The sequence below is a fragment of the Parasteatoda tepidariorum genome, chromosome 8 (genome assembly GCF_982258835.1).
Source record: "Parasteatoda tepidariorum strain Cologne lab strain chromosome 8, Ptep-v5.0, whole genome shotgun sequence".
NCBI classification, from domain to species: Eukaryota; Metazoa; Arthropoda; class Arachnida; order Araneae; family Theridiidae; genus Parasteatoda; species Parasteatoda tepidariorum.
Window position 1 is genome coordinate 68,819,468 of NC_141762.1, and position 19,972 is coordinate 68,839,439.

Sequence of the window (19,972 nt, forward strand, 5' to 3'; positions counted from 1 at the left end):
CTATTTTCAATAAATAGTTCCAATAAACTTGAATAGTGACCTGTATGGAAAATGAAATAGGCAACAGGAAACGTTCAAGACGTACTTTTTCCTCAGAGGATGAAAAAAATAGAAAAACTAAATATTAACTAAGATTTAGCTGCAAGCAGTAAATAAGTGTATCTCAAGGTAAAACATCGATAATTTATTATATTGTCTGATTGTATAGGGAAATGACAATCGCTATTCTAAATAAAAAATTGATTCGTATCTCGGAACCTTGAACGTAGAAATTTTCGTATTACCCAGAATACCCATTTTATTTATTTTTTGTCTCTTGTTTACTCCCTTCTTATATAAGAATTCACAGACTATTGTTTTAACTTTATCAAACTCGCACACCCTCTACGTCTTAGTTTAGTGCTGGCTCCTTAAACATGTAAATTTTTCTATGTTCATATACTATATAAATCCTAATTCTGCATTTTTGTATTTTTCACTTTTTACAGCAATTGGTGACCAAGTTTGTTTTTTTAACACTTATATTTCATAAAAACTTTTTTTATGTTATGAGTTTTTTTGAAATTGTATATAGAAAAAGCTTTTTTCTGATGCAATTTACTAACTTTATTGGCTTTAGTTAATACTCTCATTCCAAACCAAACTGTTTTTGATGATCATATTCATCTTAGTAATTACAGGATAGAACAGAAGCCATGTTTCTTATCTTCTTTCCTGACTAGTAGTTTTCAAAATGGTGGTCTAAATTGAAAATCCTAAGAATTTTGCCATTAGGTTATTTTATTGCTAGATTTTTACTAAAACTTTTGTTAAGAGGTTTGATAGGTAATACATCAGAATAAGTGCGATAATGATGCCTTACATGATTATTATTGTTTAAATATATTATGTATAATAAAAAAATCTTAAGATAATAATAAACATTTTTGGTAGGTCAATTTTTTTTATATTGATTAATGTCATAGTCTATTAATAGTTTCATCATCATGTATTCCTATATATTTTGTGTTATTTTAAATATAAAAGAATAGCTCAAGACAAGTACATTTATGTGTTTGTTTTATTTAGTAAAAGTTTTTTTTGATGAAGTTATCATTCACAAAATTTTTGTATAAAATTAATTATATTCTGAGAATAATATTTTATTTTAAAAATAATTGACTTTTATAAACTTAAATGGAAACAATGTTTCGTTCTGCCTCAGAAAAAAAAAAGCAATTAAGATTAACTGCTATATTTTTGAAAGAATTTAATTTAAAAAGTGCTGTCAGACTAAGGTTTGTAAGACTAGTTCCAACGATTAGGTTTCGGTGTAATCAGCAATAAGACTATTAATAACACTTAATTACAGTTTCCATATTTATGTTAGGGATAAAACTGGAAGATGTAAATAATTTTATATCATTATGTATTGTTTGGTAGACATTGTAATATAACATAAGTTCGAAAGCTATTTCTTTTGAGTCTGAAATCTTAATCTGAATCTTATCAATCTTAAATCAATCAAAAAGAAACAAATCTATAACAAAAGAAAATGTTAATTTTAAGAAAATGTATTTTATAGCTTCAATAGCATTGCTTAATTTTTTCAATTAAAATAATAAAAAAGGATTATTGACTTAAGACCGCTGTCTTAAAGTTAAAGTTTATTTTTAATTTTTCTTATAAATTAAAGGCAACTTAATATTTGTTGCGTTAAAAATAACAATAAAACTCTAACAATAATTTTACTTACATGTATTAAAATAAAGAAAATTTTACTTAAGTAAAACTTTTTAAATTATTTGTTGAAAAGAATATGCTTTTGAAGTATCATTAGACTTTCTTTTATTTATTTATTTAAAATAGTTAAGTTTTATTAGCTGATGGTTAAATTCTATTTGCAATATAAGTAAAAATAAATGTTAGTTTTATTTTATTATTATTTCATTTCTTTAATATAAAATATCAACTTATGGAAATCGAATTATTGGTTAAAAAATACTGAATATCTAACAAATTATTAAATAAGCAAATAGTGAAATAATTTAAAGAGAAACTTTTTTAAAAAGTACTAAATTTGATAGCACTATTGTTAAATTATTAAAATGCATCAAAACATCTCTTAACTTTTAATTTAGTTTAAACATATTAATGATTTTAACTAATATCAACAAAAAAAAATTTTAAATAAATAACATTAACTTTTTCGAAATTTTTGTATATTTGAAAATGACTGAAGATTTATTAATTTAAAAATAATCAAATTATTATACTTACGTGTATTAAATAGATTTTTTAAAAAACACTTTTTATAACAAATTATAAATTACTTAAATGCTAAAGATCGCACTTAAAATTGTACTGCTTAAAGTGAAAAAAATTATTTCAGGAAAAAACAATGAAGAATCTCTTTTTCTTTTTATTCATAATTTCTTTTCATTAATAGATTGAGTTCAGAACAAAAATTAAGGTAAAAATAAATCCAAATAACAGGGTTAAATCATTAAATCGCTAGCTTCTTCTTAAATCAGCTGCTTAAATCATAATACAGATGCTCGCAAGAAAGGAAAACCGCTATATCAGCATGACGATATCTATATGTTCAATCAATCATTCGCGACATATCGATTTATGGCCCAGTCCTATTTAGAGATCAGATAAAATGTGCAAGCTTATAACTAGAAACTATAAAAAATTAATTAGCTTATTAAACTGAAGTATATCTCTTTTCATTATCAGAAACTTTGTTATTGTCGCAGAACTGAGCAACTATGAATGAAGCAAAAAAGATTGCAGAAAATACTGTCAAATCTCCTATTAGTGGAGAGGTAAGATTTAATGTGATTCATATCAGTGTTAATTATTTTTTAAAGGATTTTCTCATAATTATATGCTATTGCCAGGCTCTTATACTTGCTATAAATCCAAGAAATTGATTTTATTTTTAAATGAAATCTTTATAAAATAAGATATAGCTGAATTAATATTAGCTGAGTTATTCCATTTTCATTTTAACAAATTTTTAAATAAGAAATTTTGCATAAATTTATATTTATTAAAACTATTTTATTTAAAGTACTGTTACATTTTGTTTTGATATATGGTTTTAATGAAATATATAATTTAATAATATTCAGTTTATTTGAAAATTCATAGTCAGTTTTTATCTAAAATTTTCTTTTATGATTTTCTTATCCTCTGTCATAATTGTACATTTTTGACTACTGTTTTTTTTTATGGTTCTCTGTTAAGGATCTGCTTTTAATAAAAAAGTGAATAATAATAGCAATGTGTCCATACTGAGAACTAACAATGCTTTTAATTTAAATTACTGACCTTAATGAAAAAGAGTGATTCTTTTTTATTAATTGTCTTTAAAAAAAAATACTTTGTAAAAGTAATAAAAATCACACATGAAAATAATTATTTTTTACATTTCTTTTTACTTGAACAAATTGTTTCTTATAAATCTTAATGTGAACATGTCTCAAGTATTCTTCAATATGTTTTTACTTTGATTATAAAATCTAAACATAGTTATTAAAGAAATACTTTAACAATTTTTAAATAATTTTCTGAAGAATACTTTCTGAAAAAAAGCATTATCACGTTAAAAGTTATAATTTTTTATTTAATACACATTTATTTTGTTTTATTTATTTTCAATCTTGTCGAATGTAAAAGAGTGTTTTTCATTTACATCCTTGTTTATTTTTACTTTGACTCCACAAAAAAAAAAACATTTATTAAATACTTTTTTGATTAAAATTACAAAACACTTTTTTTAGTGACAATTAAATCTTAATTAGCTCTAGAAAAATTCGTAATTATATATATTTCTAACTCTTTGAGTTATTTATGTTGGAAGTTTGTCTTCTTCCTGTAAACTTATTAACTAATGCAGCATAAAAATTAAAAACATATATGTTCTTTATGAATGAGTTATCTGGTACAGAAAGCAAAAGAATTTATCATAGCGATTTGTTGTACAATTTTTGCATTCACATTTTTTTTATGTTTGTTTAATAATTTATTTCTCTTTTTCAAAGTTTAATCCCTACTTTAGAAGGATGATTTTAAATTTTAAAAAAAATAGCTTTTATTGTCTAACTGAATAAAATATTAATTTTGAAATACAATCATCATTTTTTTTCCCCTTAGATTGTAAAGATGAAATCTTTATGGGAGAATCAAGATTGTGTGGTCACCTTCTTCAGACGATTTGGATGAATGTTCTGTCGCTTAGCTGCAAAACAGCTGAGCGACATAAAACCACAACTTGATACAAAAAATGTCCGCCTAATTGGTATTGGTGTGGAAGAATTAGGAGTGGAGGATTTTATTAAAGGGGAATTCTTTACTGGAGGTAAAAATCAAATATAAGTAATCAATGCACTGAGAAATATTCAACAGCTTAGAAGGCTTTATCTATTTGAAGCAGTTATTAATATTTAGTTAATTAAATGATATTGTTTTAAATTATTATTTTGCTTTTTTTTTTCAATAAACTATTATTTTTATATAAATAGACATCTTGTTTTAAGCATTAAATTAAATTATCTGTAGTAAAAATATATTATGTGTAGTAAAAATTTTGAATTATATTTTACTTTGGGTTGGGTTTTTTTTTTTTTTTTAATATTTTTCGCTGGATTTATAGGTTTCTTGACTTCTAAATTCATTAAAAATATGACATTTTTTATTTTTAGTTATTTTTGTTTTAATTTCTTTTCTTTAAGTATAGATTTATTTATTTTATTACATTTTTTAATTTATGTGTAATTATGAATTTTTTTATGTACAATAAACAAAATAATACTGATAATATCTCAACTCTAAATAGAACTTAGTTTGAGGAAAGCTATCTAAAAAGAATTTTTTAATTTTCATGATGAACTTATAATGTAAATTTATATGATAGAATCATTAATAAATTCTAAATGCAATTTTTTTTATTCACTTTTGCTTCTGATTTATGTACACATAAATTTTCCTTAGTTTTAAAATATAATTTTGTTTGAATATTTTTTCACTTTAAGCTGAAAATGATGTTTATAACTGATTTTTTTTTGTTCAATAATTAATGTAAATAAAATTTGTAATTTAATTATAGGTCATTTTCATTTATAAAAACAAAATGTTTATTTGAACTTCAAAATTTATATATTTTAAAACTTTTTTTTAATTTTCTTGAATCTAAGAAAGATGTGGGGAAAAAATTTTGTTTATGGTAGATGTGATTTTTTTTTTAAATTCTTTTTATGTAGTAGGTTTTATGTTCCTTGTTTGTAAATAACTTGTTAAGTTTGACCTTGCAAATTCTTTACTTGAAAAGCATATTTTCATACAAGAATGGAGCCATTTGTTCCTCAAAAGATAATATTGTTTTTAATTAATTAATGTTGTTTAATTCAACCTTTTAAGGAAAAGACCTTGACAATGAAGTATTAAAAACATAATCTAATAGGGAAAATTCTTGTTATTATTATTAGTGTTTGATTCACAACCAGCTTAAAATATTTCTCTTTTTTGCTACTTGTATAAGTGTTGAAAAAAAATATATATTCTTTTAATGGGGGGAAAAAATCCAAAATTTAGTTTATACAGACTCACTTTTTTTCTCCTTTGCTCTGTGTTTATTTTTTTTTTTAATTGCTATCACTTGTACATGCCTATACATGCTTAATCATTTTTTTTCTTTTGCATTTTTAGCATGATCTAGTAATATACTGCTTTATTTATTTGCATTAACATGGTTTATTTTTTATTCTTACATAATTTATTAAAATAATGTTTTTATTAAATAATTTTGGCTCATATTTTTCATAATATAACACTACAGTTAAATTTAAAATAGTACTTTTAAATGATTTTCATGTAATAAAAAGAGACAAAATATATAAATTAAAAGATGGTCCCTTTTCCATTCTTTAATCTAAAATGTTTGTCAAGATTTTTTCGTATTGAAAATTAAACTTGGCTTATGTTACTTTTTTTGTTATTTTTATGATGGTATTTAATCCTTAAATTATCAAACTATTTAAACCTCTAATAATGATAAAATAAGACAATTTTTAAATTACTTTTAGCTCTTATAAGTTAGATTGATAAGTATCTGGTACAATATGTAACAGATTCGTCCAAATTCTCTCTCTCTAGTACCCAGTGCTATATTGGTGTGTACTTGATATTCATAAAAAAATTTACCACTTATGTAAATTTTTATTGTTTTAATTTAGTTCTAGTATTTTATTGTTTTAAGACAACTAATATATTTATAATCATTACTATTTAGTTGTGTATACTTATAATCATTACTATTTAGTTGCGTATATTTATAATCATTACTATTTAACTGTGTTATTGTGCTTTCAACTTGACTAATTGATGATACTTTTATATTGACAATTATGTTTCAGATCTTTTCGTTGATATTGATAAAAAGTGCTACAAAGACTTGGAATACAAAAGGTAAATATCTTTACTCTTATAGATAAGCAATCAAGACCTATATTGAGTTACTTTTTTATGCAAAATTTTATTTTAAAATTTAATTAAATATTTGTTTTTGTTTTTTTAATAAAGTCAAATATTTCTAATTTCACTTATAAATAGATTTGTAAATTTTCTCAATGAGATAGGACTTAATCTTCTTTTCTACTGGGGTGGCAGTCAAAGATGTACTGTGAACTTTCTTATAATATAATTTCTTGCCATCTTGATCGTGGCTGAAGTTTTAAAATTTTTTAATCCTTTTTCAGATAGTCAATAAACCTAAGGTTTTATTTTCTCTTTTTTTCACAAATCAGATAACTTAGCTAAGAAGATTTTTAGTTAAGATTCTTGTTCAAAATTCACTCATATTTATTTATTTTTTTTAATTATCTGTCTATTGCTTCTGAATATTTAGGAATCTTCTCAAAAAATTTTGTCGATCTCTTTGTACAGTTTATTTAAAATTATTTTAATCCAATTAACAATTCAGTAGTCATAGAAATTTTTAAACATTGAGCAAAAGGATTGCTATCATGTAAATATTTTTTTTAAAAATTTACCTTTTATTTATTATTGCAATGCTTAACCAAATGACAATTTTTATCAAAATATGAAATCTTCAGATTTGAATTTCATTTGAAAGTTAAGTAATTAAAGACATTTTATAGCAAGTTAAGTTGAAAAGTCTTATAACGTGAAGTAAAATTTCATTGTGTGTGTTTTTTTTTAAATAGTATTATACATAACTAAATAATAATTTTTTTAGTTATAAATTGAAAAATGCTTGGAAATCGCACAAAATTCATCTTTGTTTCTGAAACTGTTGTGGCATGTCTGATAAAATTTCAAAAAGTGTCTATAAACAAAAATTGACAATAATTGAGCACTTAAATTACTAGTGTTTGCTCTTATTTATGTTTGTTTCTATTGAAATCATACACTTTTACAATTTAATAAAATAATGTATGAATTTTGCATTTGAACTATGTATTTATTGTGATTTTAATGAACTATTAATTTTTCTAAGACCTGCTATTTCAATTTTGCAATAGTTTTCTTTCTAACTCTGCGAAATTTTTTTCATTCAAAATAATTACTCTTGTTATGGAAAATACTTACTTGATTATTAAATTTAATTTTGTATTTTCTTCTAGACATGGTGTTTTAAGTCTTGGTTCAGCTCTATTATACAAATCCTCAAGAAATGCTATGTCAGAAGTAAGATTATTTGTTTTACTTTTGCATTGAAAAATAAAGAAAAATTAAATTGTGATTTTAATTTTACTTAACCTTTTTGAAATAATTAATTTAGATAGTTCTTTTAATTGAAATTTTCTTATCACCTCATCATAGTTTGTAAATCTAGTGAAACAAAACATAAAACAGACTAATATTGTTGAAATTTCATATGATCTTCTATAAACATTTAGGAAAATATTTTATGCTATTTAAATCTAATTTCTAGCTGTTTGTTTTTAGTATATAATTTTATGATAAATAGGCAAAATATTTTTATTATATAGATATTGTTATTATTATTTTATTTCTTGTGAATTAAGACGGAAAAAGAATTATGATAATTAATTTTCTTTTTCATAATTTGTAAGGTTTGAATTTTCAAAAATCTAATGTGTATGTGTTTTTCTCTGTCTAGGCAAAAGCTGCGAATATACCTAATGACTTGAAGGGGGATTATTATCAAGTTGGTGGCACTTTTGTTGTCATTAAAGGTATTTTTTTGTACATTTGTATTATCTGGTTAATTAAAACAACTCTAATTTATAAATAAATGCCAATAACAGTACCGGAGAGGAAAGCTAATGCAGACAATTTTCAGAAATAAATAAAAAACGTTTACTTAAAATCTGTTTGAACATACTTAGTATTTTGTTAGCTAAAATTTAATTGAGTATTTTTTAAATCTTCTACATATCTAACATTTATTATTATTATTATTAAAGTGGGAAGGTATATCTTCATTTATAAACATAACGTGTGTTTTATGCATGCAAGTCATAAAATCTCATATTTGATCTATTTTTACTTATAAAAGGAGTGGTCGAATTAAAAAGGCAACATTAATTTTAATCTCAAAATTCAGTTTTGAAAAATAATTTTATCAATGATCATTTTAATTACTACTTGGGCCTTATGAATATTAATTAACAACTTATCCTTGTTCTAACTATTTAAAAAATGAACAAGTTTGTTAGAATGTTTTTTTTAATGTATATATATATATGTATATATATATATTTATTTATTCAATGCAAAAAATATTTTATTAATAATGTCACAGTTGACTTTTATTTTCAAAAGTAATTTGACAAATCAATATAAAATATCAGCTGAGTGGAAAGGCATAAATAGAATTTTGTAAGTACACATTTTATATTGGCTATTAAAACTTTAATGAAATTCTACAGTGAATCAACATTTTGAATTGGAAAAAAAACGAATCTTAAAACATGTAAAAGCGTTAGTTTTTATAAAATTTTCCAGTTTACAAAATATTAATGAAATCTTTCAGATAAAAGCCTAAAATTTTTAAAACTGCATAAAAAAGTTTAAAACTTTATGAAATTAATCTAACTTTCTAAAGATTCCAATAAGTCATGTGTTAATTATTTACCCACATTATTATCACAGCTTAATATTGATATATTCGCACTAGCCTATATGTTCACCGGAGCTCTCTGAAGTTATTTCAGGCATGTGAACCTTCCTTTAATTTGCAGGCTTCCTCGAATCAATTTATATTCCGGCAAAATTTTCTCTGAATACCGCCAATCTAAAATATAATTTTTTTTTACTTTCGCAATATTTCGTTAACAATGCATTTATTTTTTGCCCTAACTAGTTCCTTCTTTTTTTTCTTTCTAAGTTCTCATTCACATGCAATGTGGACTTTTTTCTATACAGATTTGTTAGAGAAAAACCAAACTTCATATAATCTTCAAAAGAAAAAGTTCTATAATAACTTCAACTAGAATTAATGAACTTCAGAGGAAAACCCAAAAGTATAAAGTTGGTAATTTTGAAAGTAATTCTGAAATGGCAAACTTATAAACGAGTGTTTATCAGTAAAAATGGTGTTTTTTCTCTTCTTTTTTTTAAAAAAAAACTTATATTTTAATGCGTAGCAATTTTGCTGCTACGCATTAAAATGGGAAATATTTTTCCACTTTTTTATTGCAAAAAAAAAAGAATCTGTAATTTTTTTTCAATTTATGTATAGAAAAAAAATTCTTTCTCTCTTTAAAATTTATAAATGTTACCATTGTGCATGTAAATGACAGTCTTTTAAATATCTTCTATCTATTAAGAAAAAGGTAAGTGCTAAAAAAATATTACACTTTGAAAAATAAAAAATTTTGATAATTTCTTCTTCCAGCAATCACATTTCTGGTCATTTGTTCACCTAAGTTAATTTTTGGTTGATTAAAAAAAAGGCAAATCAAAATATGTAATATGCAAATTCATTCATTGCATTATGTGTACTATTGTAAAAAAAAAAAATAATAATAATAAATTGGCAATTAGCAAGTAAATTGTGAATTTACTTTTCCAGTGTAAAAACTTTTATTTTCTCTAATATTTTGCTTAGCAGTCAAGTGCATTGTCTGCAACTTCATACATAATAAAGTATAACAGGATTTTGTCAAACTGCCAAATTTTGAAAGATAAATAATAAAAATATTCTTGCTGTCGACAATAGCTTAATTTTTTCTCTACATATATTTTAGCGTAGAAGATAGGTATGTTCTAACTTTTCAAAATTATTTCTCTTCAATAAATACCTTATATATACCTACCTTTGACAAACTAAAAGATAAAACTTCTGTTTTTTAATTATTGTGCAATTTATTTTATTTGTTTAAAAAATGTAATGTGGTATGTTAAAAATCTTTAAATTTGATAATAATTTACTCCTATTTTATTCTTTTTTTTTTATCCTTTAATATTACTAGCTGAAATTATTAATAGAAAAGTCGGTCTACTATTATAAACATGAGTAGAAAAATACTAAAGTTAATAAGTTGAAAAATGGTAAATATTAGTTATCATTGAAACAAGAAATTAATTTACTCTTTAAGGAATATCCTTAAAGTTCAAATTTTTATAATAGTATAAATTGTACTAAATATATATATAGAATAAAAAGAAAATAGTAAAATATTTCTTTAAAGCAGAAAGCCTTTTGCAAACACATTTGAACAAAATGAAAATGTCATGACATATGGCTATGTAAACCAAATTTTTTTCACTTTTTATCTTCCAAAGCATAAATGATATTTTTTTTTAAATTTGTTAATAAGAAAATAGAAAAATATTTCTTTAAAGCAGAAAGCCTTTTGCAAACACATTTGAACAAAATGAAAATGTCATGACATATGGCTATGTAAACCAAATTTTTTTTCACTTTTTATCTTCCAAAGCATAAATGATATTTTTTTTTAAAATTTGTTTATAAAATGATTTCTATAAAGCTAAGTTTTTAGCCTGATAGTTATTATTCCTCAATAGAAAATGTGATGCTATATGCCTTCAGCACAGAATTTTTTTATATTACTTTAAGAATGATGTGCAATTTGCAATTTTCTTAAAAATCTTTTGACAAACTGAATGTTTTTCATAATTCTTATATGGGCTTATTTTTTTTTCCTGTGCTTTAGGAGGTGAGGAGGTGATCTTTAGCCATAAGCAACAAGAATTAGCTGATCATGCTGATACTAAAGAAATATTGAAATGCCTGAATATTGAATAAATTGTTTCAGGGTTGGCATAATTTAAATCAACTGCAATTTTATTAAGAAATATATTCATTTAAACCAATTGATTTGCTTTAAATAAATCATTAAGTCAAAAATATTTTTATAAATATATCCTTTAGGATTATTTATAAAATTCTTGTGTGATTCATTTTAACAGTCTGGTTTCACTGATGATAAAGGTAATAATAAAGATTCAAAGAAATAATGAAAAGGGAATTATTATATTATGGAATAAAGTGAAAATTAAAAAAAGAGAGAAACGCTAAAAGTGGAAGGAAGCTTTAAGATTTTTCTTTTTCTGTACGTAAAATAATTTGTTGGCATTCAATATATCTCAATTGTATCCATTTAGTTTATAGTTCAATATTTGAATACTTTATGTGATTTTAAAGCATATTGAATATGTAATTAGTGAATACCAATTTTGAAGAAAGGCTTGTCTTACCTAAGAACCTTACAATAAGTTTTTTTATTGTATTTTTCATTAGGTATCTAATTGACAAATTGCCTCTCTGTCTTTAAAATTTTAGGATGAATAGCTTGAACAAAAATTACTGTGATTCACTGACTAGTTTGTAATAATTAAATTTTCAACTATTTTCGCTTTATTATTGTTATACAATTTTGAGTTCTGTTAATATATTTAACCAATGATTCGAAATAAAAAAGATCTGATTTAAATAAAATAATCTGATGATGATATAAAAAATCTGATTTAAATAAAATAAAAAATCCAATTTAAATCAAATAAATTTGATTTTTTAAAATAAAAAAAATCATGAATTTTGCCAGCCCTGAATTTTTTTGATTATTAAATATTCTTTTGAATCTTTGAAAGGTGAAGTGTTATTAAAAATGTTCCAATTGAAGTATTTTGAATATTAAAATAATTGTAACTTAATCTAATTGAACAATCTTGCCTTTAATTATGTTTTTGCCTGCTGATATAAATTTTAAAACCTTGTGCAAACTCAATTAAAATTATGCAAAAAGCTCTTTAGGAGACTTTTTTAAGTTTGTTGTTTAAAGATTACAGTGGATTTTTAAAAATCATTATATTAGTTGTTTTAAATTCAATTTTCTATGAGCTCAATTGGTGGGGGAATGTTAGCAATAATGATAAATATACTGAAGTCTTGTTTTCTATTTTAATTTAAATATTACAATTATAGTGACTAAATTTGTTTCTTTTTTCCTACCTGACAAAAATTTCTGAACTTAATTAGAAATTAATTAAAAAATTTTGTAGGACTGCATCATAGCCTAAAAATTATGGGTATGCATACTAGTTGATGTGAAATAAAAACTTGTAAAATTATTTTTATTATCCATATAAGAAAAAAATTATAATCTGTATCAGAAAAAATAATGGAAAAAGGTGAGAAGTTTAATTTCCTAATGCAATCTTTCAATGGAATATGTTAAGTATTTAAATAATTCTAATTTATTTTATTAGATAATTTTGATCCTACTTAATCTTGATTTGAAATTTTTAATAAACTATATTTTTGTTTGAAAATTATGAACAATGCAGAATCCATGTTGATGACAATGAAAAATCCATATATTTTTATTTTTTTTATAATCTTTATTTAAATAAGGAATAAAAAATTCTGTTTACATTCAACTTTTTGGCATAATTAATTAGTTGACATTAATATAACTTCATTTAAGTCCCCTATCTTGCCTGACAGAAATTTCTGAACTTTAATATAACTGAATTTAACCATTCTGAAAAGTTTTTAGTGAATGACATTGTTGCCTTAAATATATACGGACAATGGTTGATGTAAATGAATACTTACTGAATTGTTTTGATATCGGTTATCGGTATATGGTTTTTTATTATTATTTTTTTTAACCTTTTCATATTTAAGAAATGCTGTATGAAATCCATAGTTAAGTTTTTCACAATTGTTGAATTATGAATTTTTAAAAATGTAAGCAAAGCAGAAAACAATCGTGAAAGTGTTTAGTCAATGATATTGCTGCCCTAAAACTATGGGCAACAGTTGATGTAGATAAATACTTTCATAGTTTGTTTGATAACGTGTATCTTTTTTGTTTTACTTTCTTACATATAAACAAGAATGAGCACACTAACATTATAATAAGTTTTGAAATATGCAAGCAGAACTAAAAAAAAAATCAGTTTTAAAAATGATTGTATGTTTCAAAATACATAAATATGTGTGTTATATTGTTATTTCTACATAAGTATTATTAGAAATGTAGTTCTTTTTTTATATCATTATCTAGGCATTATTTAGTTTCTTCTTTATAAGTATTGTCATTTTGATTTATATTTTTTAAATGGTTTTGCCATGGTTTTTCCTTTTTTACTTTCTTTTCATTTTACATAAAATTTTGTTTTACCTTAATGTTGTTTGTTGTTTTTTATTTTATGTATTATAGTCAAAGTTGTTGTAATAAAAATGTTATCACTTACCAGAAGAGCCTTAAATGACGTTTTTGTTCTAAACATTCGGAACAGTAACTGATGTTCGAACTGTTCTGGTTTATAGGGATTATTTTGTGCAGAAATTAAGGATTAAAATTATGCTCTTTTTTTTTAAAAATTTCAATGTTTTGTAAATAACATGATTGAAACAAAATATTTTATAACATTAATACATGTATATATACGAAAATCTTCAGTGTTATAACCATGTGATATTCTGCACTTAATTTTTGTTTTTAATTAAAATATTTTATCTTTTTACTTGTACTGATTACTTTAACACAATTACCCTTTCAATATAAATATAGTCCAGAAACAACACTAAAATGCTATAAACATTAATCGTCGTCACATTTTCTTCAAATGTCAAGTTAGCCTATATTATTAATAAAGCTGGGGAATGTTTCCAAAAAGATATTGATTAAAGTTTTTACAGTAAAAGATTAAAAGTTTTTATTGCCATGTCTTTAATTAGAACATAACATTTGATTATGACGCATTTATACCCGTACAATTTTAACATCATGCAATTAACCAATCTTTAAAACATCTTGTTTTTCTCTTTGCTTTAATAGTCATTATTGAGTGGAATATAATATTTAATCTTCATTAATGTAACTTAGAGTAAATTAATTTGATCTTTATTAATATAACACCAAAGCTCTTGTTTTATGTATAAGTAAAAAAGAATTTAAAGAGATAAAAAGGTCTTTTTAAATATTTGCAAAAAAAAGATGTAAACAAGAACTATTTGCCTTTTATAATTTCATATTGCATCATGTTTAATTAATATATTTACTTTCATTCATAAAACTATACTTTTTTTTTCAATGGCTTGCCTATGTAATTGTGACTTTTAATTTAAAAGGGAAAAGAAACAAAAAGCAATGTGAATTCAAATATTTTATGTTTAAACGATTTCTTTTTAATTATATGTGATTTAACAGCTTTTTTATTGGTTATTAAAACAATTAAGGTGAGTTATTGCCATAGAAGAATTATAATGAATCAAAAAGTCTTTCTATAAAATGGAAAATAATATATCAAGTGTACCATAAGTTCTCATACATGGATTGACTAAATGTATTGTGTTTTTCATTTAGAGTAAGAGAAACAACATTAAATATAAAATTATAGCAAGTATAATTTGACTTAATAAATTTTTAGTCTTTTTCTCAAAATTGATACTAGAAGCTCACTCTGCATCAATAGAAATTCATTTCCTTTATTCGCTACGCAAAGCTTCGAAATTGTTCAAATTTTTATTACAGCATCACTAAGAAAAATCTTTAGGCCATTCAACTTTTGGCAGAAACCTTCCAAATTGTTTATGAAAATTTATCTTACATAAAGAGCATATCCGGAAAAAATAGCTTTTAAATAGATTCCAGTTGGAAAATTTCAAATGGACTCGTATTAACATCGATAGTTATTTTATTAATGTCTTATAAAAGTAAACATTTACTAATAAGGAAAAGAAAGTGAGAATTTCATAAAGTCAAAATGCTTTTGAGATCATTTTCTTCTCTGGAAAGAAATGTTTCCGAATTGGGTATAATATGAAAAAAACAAAACTACTTCCACTTCGAAATTTTTACTAGGAATAACATTTACCTTTTAGTTCAATTAATAAGCTGAGTTTTAAATACGTTTACTAAATTCATGAACATACATAAAACAACAAAATAAATTATTTCAAAAGGAACTAGACTAATACAATTTCAACCTGCCGAGTAGCGACTTATAACAACACACTTCATTTAATGTGTACTTGTTGCTAGAAATCAGGTTCGCAGAAAATGCTGTTAACTAGTTAAATTTAGTAGGAATAACACGACCTGTGACGTAGGCTATATAGTATACCCAATTCTGAACCGTAAAATAAGCGGCATCCTTCTCTATTTCCCCTTACCTACAAGTTTTAGTAAATGATAAAAATGCTGGTTAACTTAAGCATAGTTAAGTATATCTGAGAATTACCAAGCTTTTTCAGTACAGAAATATGTATAGAAGAATTTAATCAAAATCCTAAATGTAAGTATGTGTTTATTACTATTATTTTGGTTTTAATAAAGTTTGCACTTTTGCTACTTGAATTTTTAAAAGTAAAAATTTCAAATATCGTACACTAGTGATAAAAAGGATTTTATATTCTCATAAAATCTTTCCTGTTAAAAATGTGAAATATTATGAATTTGTTTTACTTTCAATTTAAAATTTCATAAAGATTAAATTAGATTAATCCCAATATACGTTCCACGATAGATTTGACGCAGTTTGAAGGGATGGATTATAAAGTTTGCTATCTGTTGTATATTTGGAATGGTACGTTTTGCTTTTTAGCCATTTTGGAATTTGCTGTTTTGGCGACATGTTTCAAAATCTCTTTAAACGTGTAACGTATACTAGGATTTTACAGAAAATTAAATAAGGAATTTCTGTTTCAGATGCGGAGAATCATGCATAGCATAGTAAAAAGATTCATTTAATACTTTGAAAAACAGTGAACCTGCTGAACGTTAATCTTGATTTCCTTGATCTTTTTCATTCAAGAACTAAGATAAATTACCTTCGGTGGGACGAAACACACTTAAATGTGACAAAAATATCCTGTTAGTAGACGTTCGTAAAACATGCCCAAGCCACGTAAGTGTAGTATTAATTATTGTGATGCCACAATAGGCATTAAATATTTCTTAGCTATTAAAATTTCTAATCAAAAAATGAAACTAATTTAAAAATTCAGAAAAAGAAAAAATAAGTTAGTAACATTAAAATAATAAATCAAAATGGAACGCTTAAAGCAGAAAACGACAAAAATTTTAAGATCTATTAAAATTTCCCAAACTAATTTTTTTAACCCCAGCGGTATCTGGTTGACTGGAATTCTGTTCTTAGCCCGCACCGACCACAGTGTTGACGTAAAATCTCTGTGGTAGACGGAAAATGGGTTAGAATCCCCTTTCTAACGGTAGGATGTTCGTTGTTTTCCACTCCATGTAACGCAAATGCTGGTTAGTTTCATGAAAAAGTTTTCTACGAAAGCTAATTTGTTCAGATGCTTGATCAAAGAGATCCCTTGTCTTTTGTGTTGGGTTCATAATTACAAGGCTGGGGAATTGAACGTTAGTAGACGTTAACTCAAAATTGGGTTCGACTATTCACCGACGGTTATAAAATAAAATAAAAAGAAAAAAAATGATAGTCGTGAACTCAGAATTGGATCGGCTATTCAACGCCGTATATGAAATAAAATAAAAAGTTCATGTTAACTATAAATTCACCTTGAAAAATTAGTAGTGCCATCTTATATTCTAAAATTTGCTTTTGGGTACAAAAAGGCTGAAGACAATTGGTTTATGTCTTTTAAAACTGTAAAAATAGCTAAAGTTAAGAATATTCAAACTATGCCTGGCCTAAACTGCTTGGCAAACTATGCCTTTTTCTAATATTGTTTTATCATTCTTATTGGTCGTGTAATTTACGACAATCTAAACAGAAGTTTTCGAAATTATAGCTAGTTGCGATTTTCAATGCTGTTTATTTTTAACTGTTTAATTTAAACCTTAAGTTGCTGTTTTTTTGTTTCCCGTAGGTGTCTGATTGTAGAAATTGCTTAAATCCTACATTAATTTAGCAAAGCCAAAAGCGCCTACGATATTAAAGATTCAAATAGTCTTATCTTTTTTTGTTTGTCTTTTATGATGAGTGACTCGGAATGGATGGAACTGGAATCAAACCCAGATGTGATGAACAATCTATTGATATCTCTAGGGGTGCCAGCTAAATGGAAAATATTTGATATCCTATCACTCGATGATGAGTATCTAGATACGATTTCTCAACCAGTTCTGGGTGTTATATTTATTTTCCCATTTACAGCGATCTACAAAAAATATTGTTCTAATCTAATGCGACAGTTGGAAAACTCGATACAGAATGTAGATCCAAAAGTTTTCTTCATGCTCCAAACAATCAGAAATGCCTGTGGCACCATAGCCGTCATCCACGCTATTGCTAATAACATGGAACACATGAATTTAAATCCTGCATCCATAGCCTTCAAGTTCATTAAAAAATGCATAGCTCTAGATCCTACAGAAAAAGCACGAGTGTTTGAAAAAGACGCTGGCATTAAAGAAGCCCATCAATCAGCGAATTTTTATTTCACTCCAACAAGTCAGGGGGGTTCATCCTCTGCAGAGAAGGAGGATTCCCCTCAAGCTCCCGTAAAGACTTCGGATAACCATTATTTAACACTGGTTAATGTTAATTCGAAACTCTATGAGCTAGATGGGTACAAGGACATGCCAGTATACCACGGGGATTCTACCAAAGAGACGTTTTTGAAAGATGCTGCCCGGATTTGTCGAGAATACATAGAAAGGCAGCCGGATAGCTACAATTTTGCTGTTTTAGCTTTTGGAGAATCGGAAACGTTGGATGAACATCGCAGTCAGCAATAAAATTTTTTGTCCTACAGTTATCTTTATCATTTACTTATGTCATCATTGTTCTATGACTTTGTATATATGCTATTATTGCAATAAATTCTGCATTATATTGCCTAATTATCATTGATCAAACATCGCAGATTAAAATATCCCTTAATTTTTATAGAAGTTGGATAGGTTTTTTGTCTCTCAAGTGTTAAAGATAGATTCTGCAAAATATCAATGTATGAAATACGAGTCATAAGTTATGTGGTAATTATAAACAATCACGTTTTTCCTAATAAGAGAGATAACAACAAGGTAGGGATATGTGTGTCATCGCCTTATGTTCCTAACTCTTTTATTTTAAAATAAAATAGGGGAAAAAAAAAACATTGTCCATATTCTCTACGCTAATGTTTTTTTTTCTTCTTTTTTTAAGATAAAGTATATTATTGCTCGGTATTCCATCAACGTGGAGTTTTGTTTACGTTTGTAACTGTTCTTTCCATCCTATTTCGTGTACGCCAAGCCCGTCAAATGTCAATTCTCATAAGTGACTCATTCTATATTCTTTCACAAAGATACTATCACAAAAATTTAAATTCTTTCATTATACATTTTTCACTTAACACGAAAACAACAGGCTTGAAGCCATAACAGGCTTGAAGCCATGAAGAACATAAAAAAACTAGTTATGCATGGAAGTTGCCTGGTATAAAACAAAAATATATCACGGTTACAATAAAATACATAAACAAATAATAAATCTAAGTTAAGTATGAGACGTATACGAGAAAGAGCTATATTTCAACAAATTCGATGCGCGATACGTCGCTGTATTTAATGAACTTAGCGTTAATTAACATTCTAACTTATGTGACCAATCTTAGCTCAACTTTAACACGCCATTTTGCTTCTAAACTATCAGTTGGAGCTGATATCATAGGTCACGTGTGTGTTTATCCGTTATCTTCTTCTTGAAATGCAAGTACCCAATTTATAACCTCTTTAAACAAAAGTGAATCTCGTTCTCTTCTAAAAGTAATTTAAAAATAAGAACACAATTCGCGCGTGATGTTTTTAATATTAGCGTTCCATGCTTCATTAATTTTCTTGTTCTTGTCAGCCTCGCTAAATATTAATTTTTAAGAGCCCTTACAACTATTTTGTCACATTTTTTATTAACTGTCGCTTAATTCACGTCATATATTTGTGCATGTACTTTATATGTTTTATACCGACATAAATGTAAGAACAACATTATAGAAAGGTGTTAAAAATTTAGAACTAAATCGTAATTTACTTTATGTGCTGAGACAAAATTTACTTCGTTTTTTAGTAACACTCGACATCTTTAGAGAAAAATCATCCTAACTTTTTATAGAATTAAGGGAAAACAAATAACTAATAAACGATTGAAACGAATTTTATAAATTATTTAGTAAATGATGAAAAGAAGTGGTAAATTCATGATCTTATTAGTAATTGAATATGCTTCCGCAGTGAGAGCACTGTGCCACGATTCGAGAAGAAAAAGTATGTTGTTTTTTTTTACATGCAAAAGCATTTATATATTTGCTAAAAAATATTTTTAAATTAACTTTTGAAATTTTATACTTTTTACAAACTGAATTACTGTAAGAATAGCTAATTGGAAACCTTTTGTCCTAGTTACAAAAGTTTCAAACGATTCCGAAAGTCGGACATTTATGAAATCGTTTGCTGAATATTTGTTCTTTTTTCATTTCAAAATCTTAGTCTTAAAATGAATGAATATGATTAATATTTCAAAAGTCTGTAAATGAGTTGATTAAAATACTTAA

The 19,972-nt window shown here is 25.0% G+C and overlaps 1 protein-coding gene and 1 pseudogene across 5 annotated transcripts; both read left to right on the forward strand.

Annotated features, from left to right (window-relative positions):
* The first annotated feature begins 29 nt into the window (after positions 1 to 29).
* Positions 30 to 13,972, forward strand: LOC147806261 (prostamide/prostaglandin F synthase-like). Of its 2 annotated transcripts, none has more exons than XM_087169056.1 (7): positions 30 to 168; positions 2,722 to 2,810; positions 4,144 to 4,348; positions 6,402 to 6,453; positions 7,632 to 7,695; positions 8,132 to 8,207; positions 11,154 to 13,972. In XM_087169056.1, the coding sequence occupies exons 3-7, from the start codon at positions 4,213 to 4,215 to the stop codon at positions 11,243 to 11,245; spliced, it is 420 nt and encodes a 139-aa protein (XP_087025182.1). In that variant the 5' UTR covers positions 30 to 168; positions 2,722 to 2,810; positions 4,144 to 4,212; the 3' UTR covers positions 11,246 to 13,972. The 2 variants fall into 2 exon arrangements, with proteins under 2 accessions (XP_087025182.1, XP_087025183.1); XM_087169057.1 differs by lacking the exon at positions 30 to 168 and adding an exon at positions 247 to 418.
* A 1,503-nt stretch (positions 13,973 to 15,475) lies between these two features.
* LOC147806262 (ubiquitin carboxyl-terminal hydrolase isozyme L3 pseudogene) lies at positions 15,476 to 18,299 on the forward strand (annotated as a pseudogene). Of its 3 annotated transcripts, none has more exons than XR_015435881.1 (2): positions 15,476 to 15,747; positions 17,309 to 18,299. The product of XR_015435881.1 is annotated as a ubiquitin carboxyl-terminal hydrolase isozyme L3 pseudogene, transcript variant X3 (transcript). The 3 variants fall into 3 exon arrangements; XR_015435880.1 differs by lacking the exon at positions 15,476 to 15,747 and adding an exon at positions 15,829 to 16,038; XR_015435879.1 differs by lacking the exon at positions 15,476 to 15,747 and adding an exon at positions 16,154 to 16,359.
* Positions 18,300 to 19,972: the final 1,673 nt, after the last annotated feature.

Excerpts from the sequence above, each read along its gene's own strand:
- LOC147806261 (XM_087169056.1), top strand. The coding sequence starts at position 4,213 with ATGTTCTGTCGCTTAGCTGCAAAACAGCTGAGCGACATAAAACCACAA. Across the intron at positions 6,454-7,631 it reads AAAGACTTGGAATACAAAAG|ACATGGTGTTTTAAGTCTTG; the intron begins GTAAATATCTTT and ends ATTTTCTTCTAG. Across the intron at positions 7,696-8,131 it reads CAAGAAATGCTATGTCAGAA|GCAAAAGCTGCGAATATACC; the intron begins GTAAGATTATTT and ends TTCTCTGTCTAG.